This window comes from Rousettus aegyptiacus, unplaced genomic scaffold (genome assembly GCF_014176215.1).
Source record: "Rousettus aegyptiacus isolate mRouAeg1 unplaced genomic scaffold, mRouAeg1.p scaffold_m13_p_6, whole genome shotgun sequence".
Taxonomy (NCBI): Eukaryota; Metazoa; Chordata; class Mammalia; order Chiroptera; family Pteropodidae; genus Rousettus; species Rousettus aegyptiacus.
This window is the reverse complement of record NW_023416309.1, coordinates 66,053,130-66,079,930: the sequence shown is the minus strand read 5'-3', so window position 1 is coordinate 66,079,930 and position 26,801 is coordinate 66,053,130. Positions and strand designations below refer to the sequence as shown.

General features: G+C 37.5%; 1 protein-coding gene across 8 annotated transcripts in view; it reads right to left on the bottom strand.

Annotated features, from left to right (window-relative positions):
- The window catches only part of SPECC1 (sperm antigen with calponin homology and coiled-coil domains 1), a 239,842-nt gene that overhangs the window by 80,155 nt on the left and 132,886 nt on the right, over positions 1 to 26,801 (bottom strand). For all 8 annotated transcript variants that reach the window (XR_004951614.1, XM_016145133.2, XM_016145137.2 and 5 more), the window contains one exon: positions 7,919 to 9,498. Coding sequence is in view for 7 of the 8 variants with exons in the window: in XM_016145133.2 (XP_016000619.2) it covers positions 7,919 to 9,498 (1,580 nt within the window). In the remaining variant the exon portion in view is untranslated. The remainder of the gene's footprint in view (positions 1 to 7,918; positions 9,499 to 26,801) is intronic.

Genomic DNA, 26,801 nt, shown 5'->3' with positions numbered 1-26,801 from the left:
TACTATATGACCCAGCAATTCTACTCCTGGGCATATAACCAAGAGACATGAAAACACATTCACACAAAAATCTGCACACCAGTTCATGGCAACATTATTCATAAAAAACAAAAAGTTGAAATAACCCAAGCGTTCATCAATTGATGAACAAAATGTGGTATATTCACACAATGGAATATTAATCAGCTATAAATAGAAATGAATTACTGATTCATGCTGCCACACGGATGAACCTCAAAAACATTATGCTAAGTGAAAGACTCCGGACACTAAAGGCCCACATATTACATGATTCAATTTGATGAGATGTCCAGAACAGGCAAATCCACAGGGACAGGATGTAGATCAGTGGTTGCCAGGAGTGAGAGGGAGGGGACACTGGGGAGTGACGAGTCTGTTTTACGGAGCAGTAAAAATGTTCAAAAACTGTGGTGATGGCTACACAACTCTGCATATACTCAAGGCCACTGACTTGTACATTTTATGTAAATTACATCTCAATAAAGCTATAATTTTTTTAAAAAATGTCTTCAGAGACCCACTGCCACTCTCGCTTGAGGATAAAATGAACACTGCTGGCTGGTCCTGGTCTCCTGTTTTGCCCCACTTCAGCGAGGCACACGGTGCACTCCAGCAGTGAAAAACCACTTGCGAGGCTTTTCTGACGGCCCACCTTTCTGGCCTGAGAACTTGCTGTTCTCTTCCTGCAACATTCCCACAGCCCCCACCAACTCATCAGGTCAACTCCTACTCCCCTCAGGTTCAGGTTATAAATCAACAAAAGGAGTCTTGACGACTCAGGTTTTCATTGTGTAAGGGTGCTTTCTTCAAAACAAAAGGCTTTGTTTTGGCCTTAAGACAACAGTGTGTTTGAGTCCTTAGGTCCACTTGAAATGTCTTCCTATCCCTCCTTTATCTTCATGTAACCAGGAAGCAGTATAAGCCAGTGATTAAGAAAAAGAATTCTGAGGTCAGACCCAACTTTGAGTCCTGGTCTTAATTAATTAATTAATCAGCCTAATAACTTAATCATTCTCTGCCTCAATTTCCTTAACTGAAAAAAATTAGATAATGACAGTATCAACAGCATAAAACTATGATGATTAAATGAAATTAAATGATGTCAAGGTTCTAAGAGTGACCAGCACATATAAAGCACTAAAATATTAGCTGTTATTAAAATATGATAAACTTTATTTTTTAACATACTGATATAATTATAGCAGCCTCTTTTCTAAATCTTTTTCTAATTCTTTTCATTGGCTGTTCATTCAAGTATTTACTGAATACCTAAAATGTAGAAGTTAAAATTATAATTATGTTAAAATTATATATAGTACAAAAGCAAATAAACTTGGAAGGATTGCTTGAGTAACTTTACCATGAGTAGGAATGTGTGTTACCTTTGCTGTGTTTGTTTTTACATCTAAATTGGCAACTTCAAAACTCTTTCTGCTTAATTCCTGGCCCTGTTCTGAATAGATTCTGCTGATGGATAGCCACATTTCATTCATTCTGGCCTAAATTTGCACTGTTTTGTTTTTTTTTTGGTTTTTTTTTTTTTTTTTGCAATGCAGCTAAGTCAAGAGAGAGGAGACTGTGCTAGTTTAGTTTATACTTTTGTTATGGAAAAAGAAAAAAGGTTATGAAAAACTCAAAAAGGGTAAAAATTTGTATTTCACTCCGAGAACTCTCTAAGTTCCTGGACTTTAATTGCTCACCAAAGTGCTTCCCAAGATCTCACTCAGGAGAGACAAATGCTGGGGAGAATTCAGGCTCAGAGACAAGGTCGAATTAAAGAAAGAATAGTGCTCAGGTCTAACTTCACAAAAGGTATTAACATGTCTAAAGAGAAAAATAGGTCTGTCCCTCAGAAGTGAAAGGGGGTCAGCCAGGGAAACCCAGAAAGGGAGAGGTAACACTGCATTCATGGGAGAAGCAATGCCCCGCTCTTGTGAATTACACAAAAGCCCAGGGAGTGGAGTACAGATTCTGGGGTTCTGGTCCCACTGGCAAGGGCACCCTTACTCAAACATCAGATCTCGTTTTATCCAACCATCAGGTTGAGCTCCCACCCCTCTTCACACAGTTTTAAGAGCACAGCCCTACAGGGGGGAGATCCAACAGTCAGGTTTCAGGCTCTGCACAAGGCCAGGGCCTGTGACATATTTCCTGAGGCAACAGCCCACCTTGAAGGTTTCCAGGCAGAGCCTTGCAGGCTCCCCCCCCCCCCCCGCACCCCCCATCCCGTCCCCCACCCCCTCCTCCCTCAGCTGCCTCCCGTGCCTCCTCTAGACTTCTATGGGAGAGCAGGAAAACAGTCTCTGTTACAAGTTTCTTACATGCCTGCTTCCCAGCATGAAGTTATAGGGTTGTTTTACCAAGATAGCTGAAATATTGTTGTCAGCCAAAGATACTAGAGAGAATGGGAGAAATTGCCTGAACTGAAGATCATTGACATTTCCGTGATTTCAGCTTAAACAACTCAATCTTAACCAGCTCTCCCAACAGTATCCAGTCCATGGATCAGGGGAAAGTGATTCCTAAGTTCCCCTCAACTCTACAAAAGAGATTCACTGGTACTTCCGAGCTCCTCTGAGGTGCCGAGGATGGGCAAGGGGCTTTCACACAAGTGATCTGAGCTGAATGAGATGTGAGAGGCTGCTGAGTCCATGGGACAATGATCCCACAGACTTGAAGGCCTATGTGAGGAAGTGACACTGCAGATGAGACCTAAAGTTTAAGACAGGACCAGGCAAGTAAAAAATGGGGAGGAGGTCAGGGAGGCAAGGGCACTTTTGGCAGAGAGAACCCTCACCTCCTTCACCTGATCTGAGTTAGGGCAAGAGCTTGGCTTGGCTGGGCCTGGGCAGGGAGGGCTGTGGTGGGACCAAGGCCGGAGATGTACGCAGAAGGCAGCCACGGAGCTTCGTGTATCAGGTTGAGTGTTTGGTGCAAAGAGAAACTGTTGAAGGCGTTACACACTGAGGAGATGCCTGTGAGCACCTCGTGGAGAATGAACAGGAGTGGGGAAGAGTGAACATGTGGAGGGGGCCCTGCTGGAGGCTCGGCAATCAGTGCTCTTCTCTAGCCAAAAGCCATTCTCCCTTTTCTTCTGAAGAAGAATCCCAATTTTGTTCGAGTCAGGATGTAATCTTGTGATTTCCAGAAGGGTAGGATGGGAGAGGATGTGTGACCCAGTTCTGTCCATATACGAAGGGAAAGCTGCCGGGGGTGCTCCTGGGAAAAAATGTTCTCCTGATAGGACTGAGGTGCCCAGGGACCTACCAAGCCTTCTGCCTGTAGGGACGAGATGCTGCAGATGCTCTGTTTCCCTGCACTTTTGGCAGGCAGGCTGAGGAAACCACAGAGCTGCCAGCTCTGAGCTTTGACATCATGTATGTAGCTCTTGTACCACAGTGACCAACTGCCCACCGCCTGACTCCCAATTACATAAGTAAAGTGAACATCATTGGCTTAGGCCACTGACACTAGCGGTTCCTGTTTCTTACAGTCCAAAGTATCACCTGGATATTCTCATGGACCACCTACCATTTAACCCAGGTTCCAAGATCTCCACAGTCCTTTAAAGAGTCCTGTTTTGTAGTCGGGTATGGGATCATCTCCTCACGACATCTTTCTCTCAAATTGTTTTGCTATTTGTGGCTGGTAGCTGCCCAAATTTGGCCTGGTGACCAGTATGGGTCACACAGTGATCATCTCACCTCTAGTTTTTCCTGACCACTCATGGCAAGTGTTTCTTTATAATCTCCTCTCCTTTGGAAGACACACACGAATTTCTGTTTAAAGAACTCAACTTCTAAGGGTAGATCACTTGTAAGCTTTCAATCTCAAGTGAGAAAAAAATCAGTATGTTCTTTTAAAACTTCTAGGTTTCAAGCCTTATAAAGATTCTCTAACTTGAAATCAAGATCCCAAATGACTGAAAACTTGAAAGTCAAGTTTTTTTTTTTTTTGGAAAAAGCAATAATCTCATGCAACTATAGGCTGCTTGCTGACTAAGGCAGGTACAAGTGTGGTTGAGACCAGGATTCTGTGTAATTAGACCCTTCTTCAAGGTTGTACAGAGATATGTTATATAATCAATCACTCATTAAACTGCCAGCAAAATGTACATGGTGGGTATCAGGGAAGCTGAAAATAATGGAGATATTAGCAAATAGCTGAAGACAAAGCAATGAGAGGAGAAAAAAGCCTACAAAACATTCACACAATTACTGTAAACATCCTATCAATTTTTCATTTACTGTATGAGGAACAGACCAACCCATGCCCCCCCCAAAAAAAAACCCAAAAAACAACAACAAAAAAAAACATTTTAAGGCTTTTCAGAGGCTCGTCTAACAGTATCTGAGCCACTTGAGTAACTTACCTAAACTGGAAACATATAGATTTACTAAATCTCTTAGATCATGGGATGGTTTGGTATCACCTTTCTTTCCTTTTTGTAAATAGGCTATTTTGTTCTTTTCTCATAATATTCACCTTCTTCCAGAAATTAGAGTGGATGAATGCAGAACTCAAGGGTAAAAGTTGTTCATCACCAAGCTTGGTGATTAATAGGTCAGTCACTTTGCTTGGTGATTAATAGGTCAGTCACTTTGACATCTGCTTAAGGTGGTTATAACTGAAAGTTCTACACAAAAATGTCAAGTGAAACTATTGAGAACTGAAGAACCTGAGTTTACTCCAGGAATGCAAAGATGATTTAACACTAGACTACATTAGAAAATTTGTTATTATAATTCATCCAACAACTTAAAGGAGAAAAACCATAATTATTATATAAAACTACAAGATCATAGATGTCCAAAATCTACAGTATAGGTCTTATAGATGTATAGATCTTACAGATGCATAAGATCTACAGGAGGTGTAGAAAAATCCAATTTACATTCTTAAAAAGAAAACAAGCAAACAACAATACTTCTTAGCAAAATACTTGCATAATTCAATAAAAGGTAGGCAGCAAATGCCAATCACAAACATCCTTAATGAGAAAATGTTGAAAGTACTCCCTTTAAACATGGAACAAGGCCAGGAGATTCACCACCACACTTCTATTGAACACTACAATGGTAAGGGGCCTGCCCAAGGCCACAAAATTAACCATTAGTGAAGCCTGAAGGACCCAGGCTTTCCATCTCCTAGTCCAGCACTTAATATACTTCATTACAGTTTTGTGCAACAAGAGTTCCTGTTTCCTTTGGGCATGAGTCCCTTCCACCTTATCATTTCAATTCACAGTTGCTGCTGGTTTAGTTGATGTGCTGCAGTAGGGCTACAAAACATTGTTCATCTGCCTAGGAGGTCTGGGTTTTACTTTTTCTATGGTAATAGAAAAGGGCAGGAAGCTTAGTATAAGTTACAACTTCACTGTAGTTACGGATCAACATCCCTACACACTAAGACAACACAAAAGCACAGACGTAGGTTCTTGGTACATATAAAAGAAACTCTATGTGACACCATGCCTCACACTTTTTATCTCAGAGTCTTACCTTGAAACACTAGCTATAACCTTTTCCATCCTACTGTCACATATTTGATAATTCTTATCAGCAAGAAATACTAAAGATATAGAATACATGAATAATATAATTAACAACTTGATTTTAACACATTGTACCTTGAACTCTATAAAGAATGCAAACAAACGCTTTTCCTTCTTCTCCAAATCAGACTTAGTATACCCCAGAAAATTCTAGATTTTATTGTCTTCCTTAACCAAAGCCATAATAAAGGGCAGATTCACATCTTTAAATGCTTTTATTATCAACAAAGGACAAACTTAAAGACTTTTACTCAAGAAACTAAGAAACCAAGAAAATGTACAAAAAGCAGGATGAAAGAATTGATAAAGATAAATTAGAAGCAAATTAATCAGAAATAGATCAACAGTAGAATTGATAAGCTAATCCAACTGGGTTTTGTATTCATAAAATGTGGAGTGACATACTCCACTCTTCTTAATAGGAAGATTAAATATTGTAAGTATGTAGATACCGGTTTGTATGCATGCCCAAATGTGCATAAACTGGGAAAATGTCTGAAAAGACATATATAGAAAAATGTTAGCAGTGTTTTTCTCCAAGAGGGAGATTAAAGGTAGTATTTATTTGATTAAAGGTAGTATTTATTTATTACGCTTTTCTATATTCTCTGAACCTTTTGTAATGAATATACAATTTTATGATCAGAAAAAATAAGCTATTATTTTAAGATGACAAATTATTTTTCACTGACACATATATTTAATTTAATACCAATCATCAAAATATCAAAGAAACAGATGAGGAACTGAGGGAGAACTTCAAGAAGGTCTCCTGTGGGATTAAACATTTTGCAGCAGAGTGATGGAGGGGAACTTATTCCACAGACATTATAACTTAATGTAAAGCTCTGATTACCAATCCACACTTCAAAAGGGTGTCTGGCTAGTGCCTTCAATGGAACTGCCTCTATTTTCAATTAAATACTGTGAATTTAGGACACAGACAATGATAAAACTACCAACACTACCCAGATCACCATCAGACAGCCCAATGCCAGAATCAAGTTGAAACTGACTATAGTATCTTAAGGCAGGTGAAGCAGTAGGAAAAATTCTCCCTGGAAGATCATTGCATAATTTGTTTCTTAAAACAGTCGCAACCCCTGAAATAAGGTGGGAAGATGTTTTCAACCTCTCTCACCAAGGAACCCCTAAATTACAGACCCAGAGCTTAGAGGAAATGAGAAATAGGAAGCTACCTTGTCTATACCTTTCCAGTATTTCTCTGTGAGTGGGCAATATATTATACAATTAATTATCAGCACTCTTCAACTTGTAACAAAATTCCAGACTAATTAAAACATTGTTTTTAAAAATGAAAGAAGTGATCATTCAATTTCATCTTGGGTTGGGGACGATCTTTTCAAGTGAAAAAGGGGGGGAGGAGACAAAAGGAAGACCAGATTTGCATGATCCAACAACTTGATGCCAGCTGTTGGCAAGGGTTCAGGGAAATGAGCACTCCCATGATCAGCTGGTGGGCATGAACTGCAATATTTCTGAAGGACAATCTGGCTAAACATATTGAAGTCTTTAAAATGGTCATACTCTGACATAGAAAGTCAGTATCTAAGAATTTTTCCTAAGGAAATAATGAGATATAAAAAAATGTATTTATAATATTGAAAGACTAGAGAAGAACATAAATGTTCAACAGGCAATTAGTACAGTACATATGAAATATTTATATAGTAGAATACTACCTAGTCTTCAAAATCTTGTTTCAAAGAATAATAATGAGAATATGCTCAGAAAATATTAAAATTTAAAAAGTTAACAATATGTACAGGGCCATTCTAAATTTTTTTTTTTTTTTTACTTGTAGGAAACATACACATACACACATGTATATCTGGAAGAAAACACCACAACAGTGGTCATGTTATTATTTGGAGAAATTTGAAGTAATTTGAATTTTCTATTAGCAGTCCAAAGCATGCTGATAGACCTAGATAATTCTCACCCTCCCTTTAAGACTCAGCTTATTGCCACTTATTTCAAAATGTCTTCCTACACTACCCTCCTTCATTCTATATATTCTAGGTGTTCCTCTTTAGCACAAGACTCTGAGATGGCCTCTATTATATTCTTTAACCCTGCATCATACTCATCAATTTGATTCATTATATCCCCACTACGGTTTGAACCGTTTGGTCAGAAATTGTGGTGTTTCATTTTTGTATCCCCAATCTGTCTGGAATCTAACAGATCTTCAAGCTAGAATGCTGGATTAGTAAAAGAAATCGACTAAGCAAAAGATTCTCTGTGCTCTGTGAATTTAAAGGTCAGGGAGGGAAATGTTAACAAGGGTGAGCAAATACTGGTAAAGAGGTGTCTCCTTACCTTGGCTAGCAGGCTTGAAACATGTTTAATTTCACCATGCGCCTTCAGTAATTCTTGTTTGAGTTCAGTGCAAGACAGTTCCAGCTGATCTTTCTCAGCTCGAGCTACTTTCAACATTTCTTGAATTTCACAGCCCTCTGCTGTCTGCCCCATTTGACTGGTCTCCACGGAGTTTTGCTTCTCATTCTCCAAATGAGCCTTCAAAGACCCATTTTCAATCTTCAGCCCTTCCAAGGTAACTTTACACTCTTCCAGAGTTTTGACCATCACACTATTGTTATGCCGCTCCCGTTCTAGAAACCCATTCAGTTTTTCATTTTCTTCTTTCAGGCGTTTAATCATTTCTAAAGCTCCTTGGTTTTCTTCCTCAGCCTTCCGTAAGCTGCAGGTTAACTGCTGCTGAATGTTGAGCAGCTTCTCTCTTTCGAAGCGGCCCTGTTCAAGAATTTCTGCACACTTCTGCTCCAGCTCTAGGAGTTTTCCTTCTTGAGCACTGGGCTCTTCATTCTTTACTCGGTCTTGTAAGAGGTTTATCAACTTCTCATTTTCCTGACTTAGCTGCTCTGCCCTCTCTCGATGCTGATGAAAGGAAGTTTCCAAGATTGTCTTCTCATCCACCAGTTTCTCATTTTCAGCTGTCAATTCCTGCACCATTTGTTGCTGGTCTGATAATTCTTGTAAAGTAGCCTGCAGTTCTTCCGCTGTGCTATGGTGATTTTCTTCCATCTTTTGTATCTTCTCCGTAAGAGAAGCCAAGGACAATTCACTCACATTGTTAGGGGAACTCCCAGTGGTAGAACATTTTGAACTCTTAAAGGGATTACTCATGGAAGACAGGGGCCTAGAGGGGGTGTCTGCTGTAATGTGCTCAAAATCGGAGGCATCTGGTGACAAAGAAGCTTTGGTTACATCGCTACTTGAAGAACCTGATGTCCGTAATGCATTTTCATGTATGTTTTTTTTATACTCATCGATTTCACCAGACAACTGATTTCCAGTTGGGCTTCCAAAGCTTGACCCCTGGGTTATGGATGTTGGGCAGCTACTGTCACCAGTGTGACTTGTTCCCCCTTCTGAATTTGGTGAATGCTCAAAATAAGTCAGTTTCTCCTTCAAGGCCCGGTTTTCTTCCTCCAGATCAGCAAGCTCTTTCTGAAAATTCTTGTTCTTCTCCTCAAGATCTCTTATCAATGGTTCTGAGTCACCTGGTGAGACTGAAGTTCCATCTACCTTTGGGTCCAAAGCATCGGTTCCTTCAGTGTTCAGAGTCCTTTTCTCCTTGCATTTCTTTAGTTCACTTCGAAGCCTGTTAATTTCACTATCTTTTGCTTTGGCTTCTGCCAAAAGTTCCCGAACTTGAGACTCAAGCACGGCCTTTTCTCCACCTTCATTCTCTGGCTTGGGTCTTGTGGAAGTGGTCCTCAGATGCTTGGTAGGGGTGGGTGTACTGGAAGAAGTTGGACTGGACACCGATTTCCTGGGGTTGGAGGGACCGCGCGGTACAGTTCTCTCTCTTGAGACAGTTATTGAAAATTCTCGAGGAGCTGGAATGCCTGTCCGTTTGGTCGTTGTCACAGCCCCTAAAGGTGGAAGTAGAAATCAATGAAACAAAGCAAGTGAAACCCAAATGAATCAGCTCTTATGGCACAGGGAACAAAGTGGCTGTCTCCATTCATCCATTTCCTCTTCCTTTCGATAACTACCCAGTTCTGACTGGAGTTTCTGTACCTCCCCCCATAGCCCTATACTTTGGGAGAAACTGACTCCAAGCCTGAGCTACTCAGCATAGTTGCTGGTTCAAGGCATGGAAACACCCCTCAGCCAAGGTCAGTGAAACATAAGGAAAGGTTCTGGCTGAGCTTCTAAAACATTACTGGACGTGAGTGAGGAATTGTGTAACTCTGGGAATGGCTGGCAACCATCATATCACAAGATGAAGGTGAGAAACAGAGAACAGAAAGAAGAAAACCAAATTCTCAGTAAAACTGTGGATTTGCTGAATCAATCTGTTGAGGCCTGGCCTATTGCTGGCCTTCTAATTACAAAAGCCAATAAACACCCTTCACAGAAGTCCCCCTGAATTGGGTTTTATGTCACTTGCAACTTAATACATCTGAACTCATAACCTTGGCAACCAAACTGCCCTTTGACAAAATATAAGTTCATTGTGAATTTCTCAGTAAACACTTAAAAATTCATCGTTAACATATCTGACTGAGCACAAATCTGATTAAGAAATCAGAAGACATACATAATACTGAGGAGAGACTGATCTGATCCAATGACCTACTGATTTAACGTAAATGGAAATGGTGTGATCATTTGTATCCATAAACAAGAACATACAGGATAAGGGCATATTACGTATATCTATGATGCAGCTTTAAATGTTAAAGGGGTTTATATGATATGGAAATCATATGGAATTTAGAATACTTATAATAGGAAATGTAAAGAATTATTTTTATTACCATCTATACTACTATACTATAATTACTTTTAATTTTTCATCTATGCTATATTTTTTATTTTCATTCACACTATTCCTATGGACAACATTAAAAAAATTTGAGGGCTGAAAAGCCAGACACTGATTTTCTATATGCTCTGGGAATGAAACCTACCTCAGAGATTAAAGTATAAATGAAAAACTTGGATCTGTTTTACAAACTCAAAGACCATCTGATTAATCGAGGCTGAATGCTATAACTTATACAAATACACACCTTGGGTTGGAGGTCACCAATCTCTGGGCCTGAACAGTGTAGAAAGGGTTGGGGGAATGGGATGCAGCCACAGACTAGCAGCAGCCCCAGTCTGCTAAGGGACAAAAAGAACCCAACATGGCACAGTAGCTCTAAACTCACCACCAAGACTGCTACTCAGACATGAGCAAATGCCTATCTAAACGTGCTGAAATCTGAGGTGATGATAGCATCTGGAGCTGTCTCTGACAGCTGAATACTCTTAAATCTTTGACATAATAAAGGCTAAACTGTCATATATATTAAGAAAAACCATGGTTTGTATATTAATTCTTTCAAATTAAGTTACTGGAAAGCTAAAGTACTATGATACATATTTAGTGTTTTCAGATGTCCAGATGCCTTGCTTGCATCATACTAGATATGCAATGAAGATTTAATTATTCTTGTAGAATGAAGATTAAAATCGCTAAGCAATGAAATGTTTTAGTAACACCAGTAGTCTAAAATGAAGTAATCCTGGCCAGGACCATAATGAAACCTGGAAGATAACTAGAGTTTCACCACAACTATAGTCAGAACAGGCAAAACTGAGAATCTAGGACATTTGCCATTCCTAATAATGCTACTAAAATTAAGGCTCCTCCTCAATCATTTGTTGGTTTTGAAGATGAGAAGACCTCGCATGAGGCAGTAGATCAGCTCAGTCATCATTTCTAGCTACAGTTTAACTCCTCCTTTTTGCTGCCAACTCTTAGTTTGCCCTCCACTTCGGGGTTACTTAAGCCTTATCTAAACTACTAGGAATTTTTTTTTTTTACATCAAACCAAAGCACATTTATGAAATATAGCCAGTTGTGAATTATAAAATACATAATCCAGTTGTATCCTTTTTACATTTGTTCTTTTTTCTGTTCTTGCCATTTCATCATCACTTGAAGAGAGTCCCTGGTTCATTTTTTATTTTAAAAGGTTCTTCTCATATCTGTACACATCATTTCAAAAACTGCAGTTAGCAGAGGTAAAGTTTATAGAGTTGTTAAAATTCATCATCAGATCAAACTAGGTTTGGTACTTGGCTGCTCACTCCCCTATTTGTGCTGAAGTCTGCTGCCCAGACACACCTCATCATGGGAACTGGTGGGCAAGAGTCAGCAGGGTTCTACTCACTCTCCTTTAAGTACTGTGGGTACAGCAGCCTCACTGCTGAACAATACATCCTGGAACCCTGAAACTGGGCATGCTACCTAAGAATACACCATGGTAAGGGTGACAGCAGGGGTGGTGGGAAGTAGGAGGGCGCTGGAACAGGCTCTAGCTCAGCTGACACTCTGACTTCTTTTGTCTCCTTGCCATCCTCAAATCAGATCATTACTTATTCCTACTGAGGTGGTTGTCTAACTGTAACAAGTGAAAATAGAAGCAAGCTCCACCTAACACAATAATTTATTTATTGTTTTTTAAAAGACATGTCTGATGTTACATTTTAAAAGGCCAAATGAAAAACTGTATGTCGTGGTTGACCACAGGCGCATCAAACTGTGTATTCAGAGACACATGGGAGCAAGGAACATATACTATTGAAAACAGGTGAGTATTAAGCTGGCTGTACTGTAATTTTCCTGTTTCTTTTTTACAGTTGTATTTATGCAATACATTTTTAAAAAACAAGAGGGAAAAATCCTACATAACAATATATAGAGATAAAGGGATGGGAAAAAGAAATCTTTTAGAGAAGAAAAAGCACATTCAAAACAATAGCACAATCATTTAAATCACAAATCAGGTGACTGTTTTAAGCAGTGATTCTCATAATCTGAAAATTAAGTATTGTCAGTCCCTTTTTAATTTCCTCATTTTACCCAAAGAATTTGATACCGGGTTTGTTCTTTGGATGGTCTTCTGTCTAACATGCACTGATGAAGGAAATTGATGACATTCTAAAATAATTCATTAATCTTTCATTTATTCAATGATTAATATGCCTGCTTTGTGGAAGAGACAGGTGGGAGATAGAAAAGTAAATTCACCATCTTTACATACCACACAATTGCTTCCTTGCCTCCTAAATACAAGAGAACTTGCTCATTCTAAGAATCTAAATTAGGATTTTTTTTTACTATTGCTCTGCATAAATTTTTTCTCAAAAGTTCCAATAATTGCTTTATTGTCAAATCTAATTTCCTCCTTTCATCTTTCTCAACTTTTCAATGGCAGCCAACTTTACTGAATTTGTTCCTTCTTTCCTTCTTTCATTTTATTCATGTCTGACGGTGGTACCCATCATTTTTTAGGTTCCCCCATTATCTTAAAAACACATTTAAAACTTCCTTCCCTTCTTATTTTTGTAACTAACCAGTTGGTCACTAAAACCTAGTACTGTTTTTGGAAATGTTTCCATAATTTTTCCTTTCCTTTTGGTATGAATGTAGTCCAGGTCCTCAGAATATTACATCTAAATTCCTGAAATGTTCTCACAGGTCTTCCTAATTTTAGCCTTTCTCACTCTTTGAGGTATTCTGGGTCAAATCCCTTATCAATTTTTCTGTTCAAGAATCTGTATTTTTTCTTGTCTGCTGCACCAATGTCAAACTTCTTCCCTTGGCTTTCAAGGTCACACATCATCTCTAATCAGCATACCCAAACTTATCAATCTTTTTTTTTTTTTTTTATCTCCAGCACACACATTTAACTCTAGCCAGTATTCTCAGTGTCCCCAATATACTTTTGACTTGTGGACATATCATTCCCTTTTCACTGTATCCTTCTGACTGGCATTTAAACAAGCGTAATTCTCTTCAATTAAAAACAAAAACAAAAACGAGTTATATAAATGTCTATGTAATCCACATATTTCTCCAGCTAATGTCCGATTTCTCTCTCCCCCCTCACACCAGAATCCTCCAAAGAGTTATGTTCACTGGTTGTTTTCATCTCTTCCTTCTTGCTCACTCCTCTATGCATTCTCATTACTCAACCAAAACATTGTTTGCTGAGGTCATCAGCGACTTTCATATGGTCCAAGGCAATGAACATTTTAAATCCTCTCAGCAGAGTTGAACGATTTCTTCCTTTTTGAAACATGTCTCTGATGTCACAGTCCCAGTTTTTTTCATACTTCAGCAGCCGCCTGTCTCCTTTGCTTATTCCTATATTTCTTCTCTCTACTCTCTACATATTAGGACACTTCAGATCTAAGTCCTGGGCCTTTTTTCTTCCCTTATTATAAATATTTTCCTGGCGATCCTACTCAATCCCATGATCTTAAATACTATGTATATACTGATGACTCCCAAATTAACTCTTATATGGATCTCTCCTCTAAGCAATGTCTAATATAAAACTACAAACTTGATTAGCATAAATGAATTATCCCCCAAATAGCCCAAACTAGATAAAAGGGAGAAAGGAAAGCTAAGAGTAAAGAGAATGTGCAAAGGCCCTGAGTGCAGAGCCATAGCAGGGAAGGGACAAGTGAAGAAGAAGAGTAATAATGTATATGGGGTACTCAAGGAAAGTCTCACTCATTGAGATTCAAGGTGATATACATCCATTAAAACAAAGCGTGCTATGAAAAAAAAAATAAAGATAATGCAAGAGAAAGCTCTCAAAAATTTTAAATGTTTGTCAAATTAAAAGACTCAACAGAAGGGATAGAATGTAACATCAAGAAACCCAATATGTAAAACAAAACAAAAACAAGATGAAAATAGAAAAGATAAACAAGGCCAATCCAGGAGATCAATCAATCAATTAACAGAAGTTCCAGAACTACAGACCAGTGGAAACAGAATGGAGGGAATTATCAAAGAACTGAAACAAGAGAATTCCTCAAAGTTGAAGACCGTGAGTCTCAAGAATTCATGTCAAGCAAAACAAATGAAAAAGACCCACATGGAAATAGATACAACATTTCTAAAGTTTCAGAACACCAAGAATGACTAAAATTTGGGGGAAGAGGTATGGACTGAGAATGAGACTGACCATCCTCACTCATTAAAATATTGAGTTCTAAAAGGCAATAAAGAAAACGCCTTCAGAGTTCTGAGTGAAAATGATTTTCAACCAAGAATTCTATACCCAACCTAACTATAAATTGATCACAGAAATAGAAAATACATTTTAAAGCATGGAAAGACTCAGGACATTAAATTGCCAACGCTCTTTCTGAGGAAATTATTTGAGGAAGTGTTCCAGTAAAACAAGGAAATAAACCAAAGAGGAAGAAGATGAGTCATCCAAGAAGCAGAGGCTCTATTAGAGGCAAGCAGTCAAGGGAATCTTAATATAACACCATTACCTTACAAGTCGGTAGAACAAGTCCAGACCGGGTCTTGAAGACAAAGTGTGTCTTAAGGGAAGTTCCCTTGACATAATGCATGATTGAATGAAGAGTATGAAAAAAATGTAGAAACAATAAAAATAGTGAAAAAAACAGAATCATAAAAAGCTGCATAAGAAAGACAACAAAATCATAACACACGACTTCACTCTACGGGGAAGAATACCTACATAGTCACAATAATATTAATACTATTTATATTGACCTAGACAGAAAGTATGCAAGACTATTTTAAAGAACACTTGAAATTATCATCTTTGCTAGTAAAAAAAGTAAAGTACAGATGAAAGAAACTGGGAGGTAGAAGACAAGGTAGAGAGAGCTGGTAAAAAGGGTAGTGACAATAATATCTATCCTCATCTTATAAATGGAGATCAAAGATACTATGTGCAGTTGACAAACCAAGAAATAAAGATGAAATACATTATTAAAATAAAAGAGGTAACCAAGAAAGAAACTAAAAATAGTGATATAATGATAATGGGAGGGGTTGAAAGTTTATGAATTAAATCATCATTTATTAGGAGTCAACACAATGTCTAAATTTGAAAATAAAAAAAATAGCAATGTCAGGAGAATGAGAATACAAGCCAAGGACTAGGAGAAAATATTTGCAAAACACATATCTGAAAAAAAGACTGTTATCTAAAACACACAAAGAACTCAACAGTTAGAAAATAAACCACCTGATTAAAAATGAGCAAAACACAAGGGGGTACTAGACTTATCGGGGAAATCACTTTGCAAGTTATGTAAATGTCTATCCACTACCTGTACACCTGAAACTAATATTGAACGTCAACTGTAAATGAAAAATAAAATTATATTTTTAAATGGGCAATATATCTGAACAGACACTTCACCAAAGGTATAAAGATGGCAAATAAGCATATAAAAAGATGCTCATCATATGTCATTAGGAAACTGCAAATTAAAACAACTATGAGATACCACTGCACACCTATTAGAATTGCTAAAACCTAAAACACTGACAATGCTGGTGAGGATGTGAAGCTGGTGGGGATGCAAAACGGCAGTCACTTGGGAAGACCATTGGTGGTTTCTTACAAAACTAAACATATTCTTGCCATACAATCCAGCAATTGCACTCCTTGGTATTTACCCAAATGAACTGAGAACTTACGTCTACTCAAAACCTGCACATGGATATATTTATAGCAGCTTTTTTCATAATTACCAAAACTTGGAAACAACCAAGATATCCTTCAGTAGGTGAATGGATAAACTGTGGTAAATCCAGACAATGGAGTATTATTCAGTGCTAAAAAGAAATGATCTGTCAAGACAAGAAAAGACATAGAGAAACTTAAATACACATTACTATGTGAAAGCCAATGCGAAAGGCTACAGACTGCAAGACTCCAACTACTATATGACATCTGAGAATAGGCAAAACTATGGAGACAGTAAAAGGATGTGACTGTCAGGGCTTTAAGTGGAGGAAGGGATGAACAGGTGGGGCACGGAGAATTTTTAGGGCAGTGAAACTGTCCTGTATAATATTTAAATGACAGATACATGTCATTATACATTTGTCCAAACCCACAAAATGTACAACAGCAATAGTGAATCCTAATGGACTCTGGGTGACCATGATGTGTCAATATCAATTCATCAATTGTAACTAATGTACCACTCTGGTGAGGGATTTTGATGGTCAGGGGAGGTTAGAGGGGCAGGAGTTATATGGGAACTCGGTACTTTCTGCTCAGTTTTGCTATACTAAAACTACTCTAAAAGTCTATTAAAAAATAAGCAATATAAGCATAATGAAATGGTTACCTTTGCAAAGTGGGACAAGGAATGGAAAGGTGTAGGGCAGCAGGAGGGTTTTTCATAAAAACCTTGTCCGATTTCATTGTTTTAACCTGTGCATGTACTACTTTGATAATAAGAACTGAGAAAAAGAAATGTGAATGTTTGCCAATGTAGCGTGAAAACAGGCAATCAGTAATCACTGGTTTTATAGGCAGCACTGATCTTTTGGACTTAGAACAAATGAGATAAAAGAAAGAAAGTTTGAGGCAACTCAGCAAGCAGAAGCGCTGCTATAAGGAACTAAGTCTGTTATTATATCTCACGGCCCCACCTTGCCAACAGAAGAACGTAATTTTTTCTATAGCTGGACTGTCCTTTGGGAAATTTCAACAAAGTGTTTTCCAGAGATCCATGTATATCTCATATGAAGTTACTGGAAACTCTCTTTGAAAACTAAACAGGAAAAAAACATGACAGAATTCTATACCAAGTTACTTACTCATTTTGCTTCCTAAAAGCAAAAAGTAGGGTTCACATTTAGAGATAGTTTTTGTTAACAGGATAAATTAATGTTTTCTATCTTGTTTTTATTTTATTTTATTTATTCATTTTTTTTTCAGAATGCCAAAATATTTTTGCTACAGTCATTTGCTCAGCAACTTGGGTTAGAGTTTAAAAGACCTGTAAATCTGCATCCTTCTCTTTCCCAAATACTCATATTGTTCCACGGCACTATGAACAGTGCTCCAGAATGAGAGGGCTTCTGAACAAAAGACTCCTAACACGCAGAAGGGGCTCTGGCCTGGGGAGGACACAGTGACTGCTCTATGCGGGGTTAAAGATGAGATAAAGCAGGAGACAGAGTGGCAGTGTTAAAAGAAGAGAGAATGCTGTGGTCTGACCAGTTTCTTGCAGGTGGCCCACACAGCTGGGTGCAGTTAGTCATCTCCAGCAGAAGCCAAAATGCAAAACAGCTCTGGAAGGGCAGTGCTCTGCATGCCATATGAAAACTGCAAAGCAGGCGGGGACATCTAATTTCCATTGAAACTGAAGGGGCCAGGGGAACAGCTAATCCCAGAAATTGCTCCACACTCTCGATTAGCCTCCTTGACCCTGTGTGGACCAAATGAAATCGTCATTACCTAACTCAAGAGCCTGGCACCTCTGCATAGGAACCTCCCGACACTCCAATGGTCTCTAGGCAGCAAACACTAAGAATGAGAAGCTGAGGGTGGTGGGGGTTCAATGAATTAAAAAACCTGCTTCTCAATGTGCAGCCTTCTTTTCTCTAGCAATAGGAAAAGACTGATTCCACAATCTATGAGGCGTGATGCAATTTAGATTACCTATTTGATCATGATTTAGCTCTGGCTCCCTAAAATTAAATACTTGGCTCAGTTACAGCTATATCTCATAGTGATCACTAAGGAACTCCCAAGTTCCAATATTAAAAGATATTAAATTCATCTGAATTTGTAATTGGAGAAATTAGAGAATTAGGTAGCCTGGGCATGCTGAATCCTATTTCTTTGGATTACTTTTTTCTTCTCTCTCTCTCTCTCTCGCTCTCTTTTTAATTACCCAAAGGTTAAAACACACAATGAACTTTAAGGAATTGTTCACATTCCTAAAACTGGAGTTCAGAAGGTAAGAAGTGATAACAGAACTTTATATTTGTGTAGTGCTTTTTTTGTGTAGAATGCTCACGGAAATCAGTTGGAAAAGTATTATCTTCATTTTATGGATAAGAAAATAGAGTCTGAGAAGCTTCACAATTTGCCCAAGGGTCACATAATAAGCGCATCTTTTAATACATAAGGAAGTACAAAATTGTATTATTTCAGAACTGGAAGCAACAGAGAAATCATATAATCTAAATCTTCATACAAAATCATATCAATAGCATCCAAGTTCTATTGTTATTTACTAAACTCTCATGTTCCAGTTACCACTGTATATTTTCAGTGAAAGAGAACCCAGTATCAGACAGCCCCTTCCACTGTTGAGCAGCCCAAATAGCTAGACAATCCTTCTTTATATGTGGCTGGCTTCTATCTTCATTAACATGGTACATGTTGGTTTCAGTGCTGAATGATCTGGAACCACAAAGAGCAAATTTATTGCTTATTCCATTTGATGTCTGAATATCTGAAGGCAGTTTTGTTTCCCCTTGGTCTTCTATTCTTTACGCAAAACATTCCTAATCCTTCCCACCAGGCCTCTTAGGACTCACGGTCATTTATCAGATGAACTGCCTAGAGATACTTTGATTTATCAAAGTCCCTCTGAAATGTTACCCAGAAATCCCAAAAATGCTGTAGATGTGGTCACTGTGAGTTAGGAATCGTTCGGTTGCAAAAGAAAACCCAACTCAAGCTTGCAACAAGAAAAAGAGATTTTTGGCTTGCATAACTGAAAAGTCTAGGGGCAGGTCCAACTTCAAGTCCAGTTTAATCGAAAGATGTTCGCAGGGTCCACTGCTCTCCATCTCTTGCTCCAGCCTTCCTCGACAGGTCACCTTCATCAGTAAGGTGCCTTGCCTCATGGCAGTGTGATGCCTGTGATAGCTCTAGGCCTCATGTCTACACACCATCAAATCCTATGAAGACCCAACAAATGTCTCCTCACATTTTGTTCTGACTTGGTCTGTACTGTCCTTGACTCACTGAAGTCAAGGTGATATGCTGATCCACTGAAAATGGGAAAATAGTGAATTATCCAAGGAGAATTCCTGAAAGAAGAGGGAACATCAAATAAAAAGTATTCATAATGTGGTCTGACCAATGCTGACTTAGTTCCCTGGTATGGTACACTGGCATAGTAATACAACATACAGAAAATGGACCAGTTTAAAACAAAAAAACAAACAAACAAGGCTTGAGACCCCAGGAGGGGATATTAGGAAATAATCAAAAACAAAAATTATGTATAATGTTTAGCATACATTTAGTATACATAAGTATAATATATGTAATACTTAAAACATAATGCTGAATGAAAAAAGACTAAAATGGGATACTCAATTTTAAGACTACTGTGATGATAACTAGGCAAACATTTCTTGTTTATGAGACCATTTATCTGCATGCAATAAGCAGCTGGAATTGGCTTTATAAAGGCTCTTCTAACATGAGTGAAGGAAAATGATCACAGTTAAGATGTACCTTATTAAACCCTCATGTTCCAGTTACCACTGTTTCAGAACAAATTTCCCATAACTTCATAGCTTAAAACAACCATTCTTTTTTGTTCATGATTTTGCAGGTCAGGGATTTGGGAGGGGCTTGGCCAGGCAGCGCTAATTTAGATGCTCTCAGGTGTTTGCAGTTCAAGGATGGCTGGAGCTGCAGTCACTTGAGGACTAGGGTGGGTCAGAAGTCCCAGCTGGCTCACTCACATGTCTGACAGTTGACGCTGTAGGAGGGGAGCTCAGCTGGGCTGTTGGTTGGAGGACTGTAATTGTGACCTCTCCAGCATGATGATCTCAGGGTAGCTGGACTTGTTATAAAATGACTCAGGGCTCCAAGTGTGTTTCTGATAACAAGGGTTGCTGCACAGCTTCTTATGACCCAGCCTTAGCAGTCATACAGCATCATTTCTTTCGTACTCTATTGGTTGATGCAGTCTTTGGCCTGCCCAGATTCAAGGTTCAGATTCCTTAATGGAGGAAGTGGAAAAGTCACACTGTGGAAGAGCATGTGGGGTGAGAGACAGTCATAGCCATCTCTGGAAAATACAATTTGTCATGTCTCAGTGGGCTGACGAGACAGATTTTTATCTCATAAAGCCATTAACTGTGTGCCTCTATTTCCCAAACTGATGTTTTTTATCATTGAAATTTCTAGCATAGAAGCCAATGTTAATTCTACTGACAAATTGCCAGTTCCAAAGACACAGTGAAGACAGCTGTGAAGTCCACTCTCCAACAAATACAAGACTCTTGACGTTTTGCATTTTCTCAGGCAAGCTGGTCCTATTCCTTCGTTATGGTGCAAAGGAGCAAAGTCGAAGATGGATGAAAACATCCTCAGCGCTTTGCCACAGAAATAAAAGGAACTTTCCCCTATCCTCGACTTTATTACTTTTAATTGAAAAAAAGAACAAAAACAGCCCTCTCTCATGGACAATTTATTCTTCACCGAATACTTTACATATATTAACTCATTCAGACCCGACGAAGGTATTGTTGTTATACATATTTTACCTCACAGGAAATGGAGGTGTAGATGGGTCCAGAAAACTTGCCCAAGGTTGCAGAACTTGAGTTGAGTTTCGAACCCAAGAAATGTGGGCTCCACAGTTCATAACTTAATCACTAAATTCTCTCCTCTGCATAATGTTCTTTCTAAATCTGAAATAATCAAAATCCTCTACTTTTCTGAGATATCAATATGCAATATGAAAAACACGCATCTTTCCATATTGACACAAACGGGCTTAATTTTTTTGTTTAGGATCATAACATCTGCATATATGACATGAGACTGTAAACATTCCTTTATGAATTCTATTTTATCACATTGGAATACATTGTATTTATAGCCTTCCAGGATAGTGGAAATAGAGCTAACTTGTTCTTTTTAACAATATAATACTTCATAAGAATGGCGTACTACAATTTATTTGGCAAGTTCCTACTGAGAAACATTCAGATTGTTCCTAGATTTGGGATACTATAAAAAAAAGTACTGCAATTAACAAACGTTTTCTACATTCACTCCATATTTAAGTATAGGTGTTTTATTTCTAGAGCACAGACTCCCCCCAATGAAATGGCTTTGTCAAAACAACATTTATTTTCGATCTCAATAGCTACTGCCAGATTGCTTTCCAAAAATGCCACCAGCAACATATGGGAACAACTGTTTATATCTTGACCAGCACTGGAATTGTTAATGTTTTTGATAGAGGAAAAATGGTTTCTTTTGATTTCCATTTCTCTGATTACAATGATGTCCAATATCTCTTTTACTTTATACTTATAAAATATCTTGTAAATTTTTTTGCAATTGAATTGTTTATCATACTATTGCCAGGTGACCTGTACCACCACCTCCTATGTCATTTAGTTTTTCTTTATTTGTTTATAGGTGTATCTCATATACTCAGGATATTTTGCAATATTTTCTCCAATTATTATAAATGTTTAAGCAGAGGTTGGTTGCACCCCAGTATTTCTTTTCCTTTTCTTCCTAAGTAATGTGACTTTTTGTTGGACGTGTGGTTTCAGAACAAGGACATTCTCCAGCCTCTTTTGCAGCTGGGCGTGACCAGGTAAGAGGTTCTGGCCAACTGGATGAAGCATTTTCTGAAAGCTCTCCTGAACAGGCAGTGCTCACCCCTTTCCTCCATCCTTCTGCCTGAAATACAAAGGCCACATTTGAGGCCATAAGATCAGGGTCTCACATAGTGGACCCAGAAATCACCAGGAGTCTAGGTTCCAGCACCACCAAATTCCATGCCTGCCTGGACCAGCCACCTGCTCAGACTAATTTACATGAGAAATAAACCTAGGTCTTGTTTAAGCCACTATTATTGGAGGTTTTGTCATTTGTAGCTAAATTATATCCTCATGGAGTGACCCTAAATATAAAGTGATACCCATTTCCCAAAAAAGCAAAAATCAAAAACAAAGCACAATGCAAGCTTCTTGATCAATCTGAGTAAACTCTTATTCTGCAAATAGTCAAATCCCCAACTTTATATTTTATTTATATAAGTACAGTTGACCCCTGAACAATGCAGGGGCTGTTCATCTATTCCAAATTTTCCAGAGAACCATCTAAGCTGTTTGAGATTCAGTGCTTTTTGAATTCGGTGACAATATCATGGTGTCGCTGAAAATCTACCATGTCACAAATACATATTTACGTATTAGGTCAATTTTTAAAAAAATTCTTCCTGTGGATAAATATTTGTGATCCCTATAACCTAACCACTTATTTGACTGTCATATAATCTTTCAACATCTCAATTCAACAGCATTAATATCTGTAAGTATAAGATCATACCCAATGGAATACTAAATTTGTTTAAAACGTGTCTCCCTTTTTCTAAACCAACTCTGTCAGGTGGCCTCTACAAAACTCTAAAGTTAAAATGTATTAAGACTATTTAGGTCTGTCTTCCCAAAATATTACTTTGTCATGCAGAATAAAGTAATTAAGAATATGCTGAATTAAAAATGTCACTTTGTGAAGCTTGAATGTAAGGAGCTTCCTTTTTTCCTCAGAATTTTAGTGTTATATCCAGCGATTTATTTTGAGAAGGATTAATATTTTTATAATATTAAATCTGCCCACCCAAGGATTTAGAGCAGTTTCTCCATTATTTCCAGTCTTATTTTATAAACCACAATGAGATTTAACACTTTCACCTTCTGTCCTATAATACTCTAGTTAAAATTATTCCTTGACATTTAACAGCACCTGTGAATTAAATTTTTTTTTTCAATTTCCAGCATTAGCCAGCTATTGCTAGTATAGGAAAAAAGGTACTGTTCTTTTTATATTTATTTTATACACAATCACTTATAAATTCCCTTATTCTTGGGTTTGTTTTTTCTTTTCAATATTTAGGCCAAAAGATGTTTTTGCCTTAATATATTAACACCAAAACTATATTAAATAAGTGATAATACTTCCATTTCCTCGTTTTTCAAATTATTGTTAGACTGTATCTTTTTTAATTAAGTTTATTGGGGTAACACTGGTTAATACAATTATATAATTTTCAAGTGTACATTACAATTTAACAACTATATTCTATTGTGTGTTTTAGACTGTATTTTTAATCTTTCATACCTGTAACATTCACTCATTTTTAATATATTTCTCCCTTTTTTCCTTCAATCACAGATAATTTCCATTACTTGTCTTTTCAAAGAACTAGTGTTTTGGCCTTTTATCTTTTTTACCATTTTATGTTTTCTATTTCATTCACTTCAGTTTTTATTATTAATTTATTTCTCTTTTATTTTCTTTCCTAGTTTCATGCATTGAACAATTCACTCATATATTTTCAGTCTTTCTTTTCCTATACTACTAAAAGCATCTATGATTATACATTTTCCTCTGAGCATAGCTTTAGTTCTATTCCACACATTGTGCTATAAAACTATCCTTTGTTTATTTCTAGATGTTTTATAATTTGTTTATAAATTGACTTTCCTCTGGCACAGAGATTATTTTTAAAGTGTCTGTGAATTCCAATGTAGTTTTTTCTATAATCATCTTTTTATATCACTAATATCACTGGATTAAATGACAGATTATTGCATATAAAATCATAATTTTTCTATTTTACTTTTTGTTTTCTGTGGCAAAGTACATGATCAACTTTGATAAACAATTCCTAGATTTAGAGGAAGGATGTCTATTCTTTATTCTACAAATTTGTTGAGTGTGTTATTTATAACTTCTATATTTTTGCTTTATTTGTTTCAAAGGTTGAAAACTGGCAGCCCGCAAGCTACAGATATGTTTTGTTTGGCTGGTAAAGTGCTTTAAAATGTATGAATCTCAATGCCCTGAGGCAAGGCATGCATTCTCCAGTTCACTGTGCAATTCCCCACCATCTCTACTGTTGTACACACATTAAGTCATATATTCATGTGCCCAACTGGTCCCCGTGGGCATCCAAGTTGGCAACTGAGTTTCCTAACATGTCAAATTACAAAAGACACAATTTACATCCCCTAATATAATATACTTTTTTAAAAAATTAAATTTTTCTTTTATTCCCAGCTTTTATGCTATATATTTTGTTGCTTAAAGATTCAAGGTAGTTACCTATTTTTTTTTTTTTTTATCAGCATATCCTTCTTTGTGCCCATGCAAGGGAACAAAGGGTTTGGCCCTTGTACCCAAACATATTGACAACTTCTTGGGCAGTGGCAGATCATCATGCAGAGGTCAGTGAGAGGGTCTGCACGCTGCCAGCTCCTCCACCTGGCCACAGGGAACACGTGTGTTTGATCTCACGTCTCTGAGAATAAAGAGAGGAAGCACTCCTTCCCTACTCCCAGCTCCTCCACACTCTGGGCTCCTGGGATCTGTAGTCCTGGGGTGCCCCAAGGACTGAAATCAGGACACACTTGACACACTGTAGCTTTTGCTGTATGGAAAAATCAATTCTGTTGTAAGCAGTGGCCAAAAAATGCCGTCATGCCTGAGCTACACCATCTCTATACCCAGACTCCTGACCTAAGAGATGCCAGAGATAGGCAGGGCAACAAGATTATTGACTTCTCTTTTAGCCTCCTTTTCATACTCTACTTCAAAGAGTCATTCCATGTGAACAGTTCCTAAATATTAATCTCTAGCTACAAGAGTTACGACCACCTGTTTAATCTTCTAATCTCTATATCGTTGCACGAATGTAGTTCATATTATTTGCATTTAACAAAGTTTTCCTAAATATCTTGTATGTGCCAACAACAGCGGTATGAGGTACTGATGTAGGAATATATGTAACAGATACATAAGGAGAGAGTTTCAATACAGGTGTGATAAGTGGTTTCAATATGGTGCAAAAAGCAGTAAACATGGAGCCATGGGAGTACAGAAAGACACTGGGTCCAGCCCAGAGGGTCAGAGAAAGTCATCGAGAAAGGGACCACATCTAAGCTGGGTCTTGAAGGTAGACCAGTAAGAATGGTGACAACAGGTCATTCCTAAAGAGCTAATGAACTTGTGAATGAAGAATGGAGTAGACAGATGAAACTACAAATCCAATAAAACAACGTAAACATGTAATAAAATAACAAAGAGTACACCAGCTTTGCTAAAATTAGATTGAAGTCAATCATACCCCATAATCTTGAAAAATATCACCGTTAGAGAGAACAGTTTAAGAGGGTAAAATTTAGATAAGACTCCAGAAAGACTGAGGGCAGTGCAGCAAAGATAACAGCAAATGAGTAGAATTGTAAATATATATACTGCTTGACTACTCCTCTAGGAAAGGAAGCATTCTCAGGGAGATGGCAGAGTAAGGTGAGGGGAGGGGCAGGGGGTCGAACAATGGATACTTATAGCCTAAGAAGAAAATACAAAACATCTCCATTGATCAACAACCACTTTCCCCTACTACAAACCAATAGCAGCTTAATAAAAGAAGGTGAACCATTCAGATGTGACTGGGCTAAAACTCAAAATTTCTAAAAGTGAATTCTTTATGTTGCCTCTCAAATTCTCTTCTTGATTTTCCTGGTTGTGTCTCTCTATCTCTCTCTCTTTCAGTGATACCACCATTTTCCCAATTACCCAATCTTCACACAGAGCCTTTAATTTGTTTCCGCCTTTATAGAAAAAGATTTTAAAATTTTACTAGAGAATATAAAAGATAATGAATGAAAACATTTATCACATTCCTAGAAGGACATGAATACTAGAAAATGTGCTGATTCTCCTCTAACGTAATACAATTCGACCAAAATTCAAAATGGATTTTTTGGAAACCAGATAAAGTAACTCAAAGAACAAACAAGAAAAAATAGTAAAAGAAAAAAAAATTACAATGAAGAAAACTTGACTTACCAGATACTAAAATATTACATAGCTACAACAATTAAAATCACATAATTAATGGAACAGAATATAGAGAACAGCAAATATATCCAAGAATACATAAGTAATATAAGATACAAAACGGCAAATTTAAATCAGTGAGGAAAAGAAATCTTGCTCAGTAAATGCTCCAAATGTTTTAAATACAATTTCCTACATCATATATCAAAGTACGGATTAAAGACATAAATATTTAAAAATGGAATACATCTGAACTTTGGGCAGGAAAACTCTAAGCCCAGGAACAATGTAATAAATCACAATGGAAAAAAATAAATTTGTACTATAACATTTTTAGACTTCTACATCTTATTTAAGACAATTGACATACTACAAAAAATCTGAAGAAATTATCTGCAATGATATAACAGAAATAAATTGGTAGTGTTAATATATAAAACAAACAAACAAACAAACAAACAAACAAAAAGAATAACATTAAAACCCCAATAGACAAATCACAGGAAAAAATGACCAATAAACATATG